The 6000-nt window shown below is 41.8% G+C and overlaps 1 protein-coding gene across 1 annotated transcript; it reads right to left on the bottom strand.

The window, feature by feature from the left end:
• Positions 1 to 209: 209 nt before the first annotated feature.
• Positions 210 to 3864, bottom strand: LOC114472540 (class I histocompatibility antigen, F10 alpha chain-like). Its single transcript, XM_028461864.1, has 3 exons — positions 3731 to 3864; positions 882 to 1142; positions 210 to 248 (listed from the first exon to the last, which is right to left on the bottom strand). The coding sequence occupies exons 1-3, from the start codon at positions 3801 to 3803 to the stop codon at positions 217 to 219; spliced, it is 366 nt and encodes a 121-aa protein (XP_028317665.1). The 5' UTR covers positions 3804 to 3864; the 3' UTR covers positions 210 to 216.
• Between the last annotated feature and the right edge of the window lie 2136 nt (positions 3865 to 6000).

The following is a 6000-nucleotide window of genomic DNA, read 5'->3' as shown; positions in this document are numbered from 1 at the left end:
GCCACTCAGGACAAATCTGAGTATAGTAGTGTTTTTATTGTATGACATCATAGCTTTGTTCCTGTCCCACTTCTGGTTTAGTGTTTAGTGATGAAAGCTGTTGTTTTGGCAGCGATCCATGTCTCTGACGTCAGGTCAGACTGATGAACGATGGAAATCTTCTCCATCATAACCATCCTGACAATAACCATCAACATCTCCAGTCCATCATCCCATTCACAACCAGACATCCCTGGTAACATGAACACCTGAGAGAGACAGACAGAGAGCACATAAAGACAAAGTGAGTCACAGACGGTCTGTCATCAACACACAACATTATTGAACAGGAATCCACAAATAGATGAAGATTGTTCTAAAAATGTGTCTGATCTGATTGTAAATGTGTTCTATTGATCATCTGTTTGATTCTTACCAAATCCTTTCAGCACTGCAGGCCTCCATTCTGACATGGAGCCACTTTAAAGACTTTTGAAGCCTGAATGTGAACAAAGATCTAAAAGTTGGATCCAGTTTTAGGAGCAACACAAACACAGCTGCATTACTTTATCTCACCAACAGGAGGCGCTACTACATGTGACTGTGGAAACAGAAGAGCTTCAAGTCTCTCACTGACACCTTTAAGGTCATCACATCCACAATACACAACATGGAGAATCTAGTGACTCTGAGGGACGACAGAGGAAGTGCTGACATCAGCATTTTTCCAGCTTTGGGAATGGTTCCTGCAGCATTCACTTAGTGATGCTGTGCTTTCTATTCAGGGTTTGAAGGAGACGTTTTTCAGTGTGTGTCCACACGTCTGTTTACAGCTACACAACAAGCATTAACACACACTGTCACACATCAGCATTAGAAAGAACAAGAGAACTTTAACAAACCTCCAGTTTGGTTGAAACTCTGCTTTAAGGTTTCAAGGTTGTCTTTGAACATCTTCTGATCACCCATGGCTCTCCAAGTCTCTTCCTTCCAGAACTGTTGATCTGTTATTTCTTTCATCCAGTCCTGTTTGGGCACTGCTGTCCTGCTGTTACTGTCGTAGTGAATAATCTGAACATCATCAACATAACCAACAACCACAAACTCTGGAAAGTTTGGTACGTCAGAGGAAGCCGTGGAGAAATATCTCAGATTGTGCAGCACTGTAAAAAAAAGAGTCATTAATTCAGATTTACAACTTATTGATTGTATTTTTTAATTGAAAAATACAATTATTAAAGTCAAACATCAGCACAAACCAACAAAATCACAAAAAGCTTCAACAGCTTCAGCCACTAAGGGGGGGAGTCAACTACAATATCAGTTTATTACAGTGAACCCAAAAACAATAGATGAAACTGTTCAGCAGTTAAAGGCCCTGACATATACAGTATTTAAACATATTTTACACTACGGTTATTACGAGAGTGCTGAACAATCAATAGGTGTGGTTGAATAATCAGGTTGATTTTATCCATTAATAATTAATCAACATTGATCAATAGCTCAGCTGATTATTTGTTCTGGCTCTAATATGTAACTTTTTGCTGCGATGAGTTTCTGTTGCTCTATGTTGTGCTTTATAAGTTGCCAAAGAGTTTTTTTTCCCTTTATTATCTTATATTTTTATTTATTTCTAAACAAACCTACATTTATCTAAAACTCTGACTGGAAAACACTCAAAGCTAAAATGTAAATTTAATGTTATATTACCGTAAACAGCCTTAAGCTTTTGTGTCATTCTGACTCATTTTAATTTGAACACAAAGTTAATCTTTGTGTGTGAACTTTATCAACGGTCAGTGAATGTTTTGGTCATTGAATTTTCTGTTCAGAAAAGGAAATCCAAAAACAAATAAACAATTGATTATTTGATTTTTGATTTAAAATTGAAAAACAGAACCAAAAACATGTGTTTTTTTTGTTTTTCTCCTCTGGAAGTTGTTCTTTTCAAAATAAGAACACATATGAGGACCATATATTTTTCTGTGCAAAATAAAACTCCTCACATATCTTGCTGAAAACCCCTTCCACTCACACTTTGGTGCAATATATTTGCAGTGTTTTTACACATGACAAGCCTTGTTTTACCATTTCAAAAATATTTTCCAAAGACATTTTTAAACAGCAGGGAAAATATAGAAATAATTCATATATTTTGGTGCCAGAGATACAGCAGCGACCTCATATACAGTATGTGTATGTGGTGCAATAGCTCCGGAGGGTGGAAGTGGTGGTCCCACCCTCCAAGGGGTGGTGTGTTCGGTGTAATTAAAATTGGAGGGATTAGTAGGGCAGCCAGAGGTGGGAATGCCGCCCCCGCGCCACTACTTAGTAGCGCAGGCGGCGGCCCCCTCCACCCCCAGCCCCCCAAGGGTTGGGTATGTGAGTGTGGTGCAACAAGTGGGTGAGCCAGACCAGCTGGGAGTGAGTGATGTGAAGTGTCCATGTAGGAGGCCTGTCTGGTAGGAGCCCGGCCCGTCCGCACGGCGGGCCACCGGAGAGGGCAGACGGCGCAGACGGGCACACGGCACCGCGGGCCCCAGAGACGCGCCGAGCAGCACAACCGGAAACCCCCCGCGGCAACCCCACATCAATGTCGCCAGCAGAGCCCCCCCCCCCCCCCCCCCCCCCCCCCCCCCCCCCACCCACGGAGACCACCCCCAATCACCCCCGCGCCGACAAGAGACACCCCCGACGCCAGCACAGCTCGGAGGACAGCAGGCCCCAGCCAACAGCCCCACCCCGCCCAAGGCGGCGCGGCATCTCGCCGAACCGCAGCCCGCCCCCGGGCAGACGGTGGGAGGGCGCACCCCGAGACGCCGAACCCAGAGACCCACCCCCGGGGCACCCCGGCCCAGACACGGCACCCACGGGGCCCGGCGCCTCCAGCCAGCAGACCAACCACCCACAACTCACCCTTCCCTCCCCCCGAAGCTACACAAGCCGGCCCCTGCGGTCCCCCAAGTGAGCCCCCGAGGAGGAGGGGGAGGGGGCGGCCCGGCCCACTGCGCCAGCGGCACGCTCAGCGAAGGTGCGCCCCAGGGAACCAGGCCAAGGCGCCCAGACCGGCCGGCGGAGCAACCCACCGCACCACCCCGCCACCCGACAACCCAGGACGCAAGTGCCCCCCCCCACAGACCCCCCCCCCCCCCCCCCCCCCCAACCCATCCCGGACCCCCCCGTCCTGAAGCCACAAACCCCACCACCCCAGGCCCCCAGACGAGCCAACCCCCGAGCCACCCACCCAGCGCAGCAATGCCCGCCCCCCAAGCGAAGGCCACAGCCCCCCCACCAGCACCCCGGGCCGACAGGAGCCCCCCACGCCAAACCCAACGGGAGAGCCGGCGCTGAGCGAAGGCGGAGGAGGGGGGGAGGACGAGACAGGGGGACAGAGAGAAGAGGAAAGAGTGGCAGAGAGACACGCAAGCCCCCGGCACCAAGGGCCACCCAGATGTGCACGAAGGGGGCAGGAGAGCAACACCCGGTGGCATATCCTCTGGTATTTCTGTTTTTTTTGGTTTTAGGATCAAAAATTTAAAATCAACAGATTTTCAAATGTTTGTTTATCCCTTCTTCACCATGAAAAACCTTTAGTTTTTCAATTTGAAAACGAAAATCAAATGATCATTTTAAACATACTGACCAACGACCAACAATAAAACATTTTGTTTTTATAATTTGTACTTAAACATATGTCCTGAGTATAGAAACCATTCTAAAAACCATGTTAATATTTAATCAAACTTACCTGAAGTTACAGGAACAGACAGCAGACTCAGACTCAGGCAGAGAAACAAAAACAGACAAAATGAAGAATTCATTTTGGCTGTTTTTTGTTTCTTTCACATTTATCTTGAAGGTTCAACGCTGCGTCAGAAGAGCAGGCGGTTGTTCTTGTTTCCTTCTTCCTGAAGAACTTTAAGGGTGAATTAAAAAAAAAAACACGTTCATGATTTCTCTCCACCAATAGGATTTCACAGAGGGCGTTACGTCATCTGTCACCAACTAAAAAGAAAAATCTCAGGTTAAAACGAAACTTAAACTGTGAGACGTTTCACATTGACTTGTGATTGTCAGAGTCAAACATGCAGGAAGACATTTTATTAGTCAAAGCACTGTTTTAAAAAGTTTAAATCTTACAGTATTTATTTTAATTAGAAGATGTTTTACATTTACAAACATAACAATCAGTTATTATAGTTAGTTAAAGATGACAATTACTGGTGATTTAAAGAAATACAATACATGTTTAAGATTATTGATTTATTTATTATTGTTTTATTATTTAGGGGTCTAATGTGTCTGTTTTATTTGATTATTTAGGTATATAAACATGATTTGTTTAACGTGTATTATTTGAATTTTTAAAAATACAGTTATTCTTATTTGTTGATGATTTAGACTTTGTGCATTTTGGGTCAAACTGACTTTTAGTGTTAGTCTGATGCCTTATTTATATCTGATTTGTCTCATCACTTACGTACTTGGTTGTGTTTTTGTCAGATTAAGATTAAGTTGAAATCAGATGTTCTAAAACTGTTTGAAAACCAGATTTTCCACCAGCCAAATTTTTTCCAGCAAAAATAAACTACATTATGATTAACAAGTAGATTTAAGCATTCGTGTTTTTTTTAAATAGTTTTTGTTTTAGATTATTACAGAAATAGATTAAAATGGTCAAAACATAAACATTTAATTTAAAAACAATGATGTCTAAAAGGTGTAATATGGAACTTTGGGTGTGTCAGAGAAGTGAACCTTTTATAAAGTAGATTCTCATAACTTAATAAATAAACTTAACTCAGATGAAAATTGAATCCCTGGAACACTGTAGTTAGAAAGAATAGAAGTACTCAGTAGTAAGAATTACATGTACTGTAGAGAAAACATGTTTTACTAATATACATGCTCTTCAAATGTAAACAAATCCCACTCCCCACAAACTGTATGATGCACATTTTAAAGGTGAACAAATGGTGGAATACCAGCCACTCACGACTCGACATCCATTTAGTAATAAAACTCCTCAATTTCTTCATTATTTTTCCCTGTGTCGGCAGAAGCCTTCATTTTTTTGCGGTTGAGGTTTTTCAACACCCGATAAATATCTCCACATGTTTGGTTTTTGCTAACTAATTTTACAACTTAATTTCAGCTCCTATTGTTAGTTTTGCACCGTTTCGTTTGTCTTATCCAATACCAAACCATAATAATCACGCTAACGTAAGCACGTAGCCAATTGTTGGCGATATGGTGTTTATTGAAAATGTAGGATTATGTAACACATACTTATTAAGCAATGTAAAATAATAGTGAAATAAGTATTTAAGTATAATTTTAGACTAGTAAATCAATAGACTAAGTACAACTCAAGGAGAGAGGAACAGAAACTGAAGAAACAGACAAATTGCTTTTAAAGATACCATGTATTATGTGAAACAAGACAAGACATTTAATAACATCAAACATTGTTTTGAATGGCCATTCAGTGCATATGTACAGTGTCAAGTATGATAACTATAAAGAATATTAAATTCCTGAGAACCCTGTTGCAAATCAAAATATAGAACACTTAGAAAACTAATTATTCAAGATTACAATACTAATGAAGAAAAGTCAAATAATTCCTTGGATCCTGATGTTCAATTGTCCATTTCCTTCACACACAAATGAACAGTTCATTGACCCAGGCAGGGATTTAGAGTCCAGAGGTAGGTTGTGTCGTGTGTGAGAGCAACAGTTCATATGCTACAAGAGCCTCTTACCTCCAGGATTAAGCAGGAAGTGGGGTTCAGTGCTGGAAGACTCTGAGTTACAGGTTCTCCTGGATACAGTGGCTTTAATGCCTTTCCATAGCTCACCATCAATAACCTGGTCTGTGCAGAGAACAGGACCATGTAATACAAATATGTCTCTACAATTCCTTAAATAATACAGGTTGTATTATAAATAAATTATATTCTATATATTAGTCAAATATTGTACAATATTTTTAATTTCATGATTCTCAGATTATTA

This window comes from Gouania willdenowi, chromosome 11, assembly GCF_900634775.1.
Source record: "Gouania willdenowi chromosome 11, fGouWil2.1, whole genome shotgun sequence".
Lineage (NCBI taxonomy): Eukaryota > Metazoa > Chordata > Actinopteri > Blenniiformes > Gobiesocidae > Gouania > Gouania willdenowi.
Note: the sequence above shows the minus strand (reverse complement) of the source record. Positions and strands in the feature narration are given on the sequence as shown.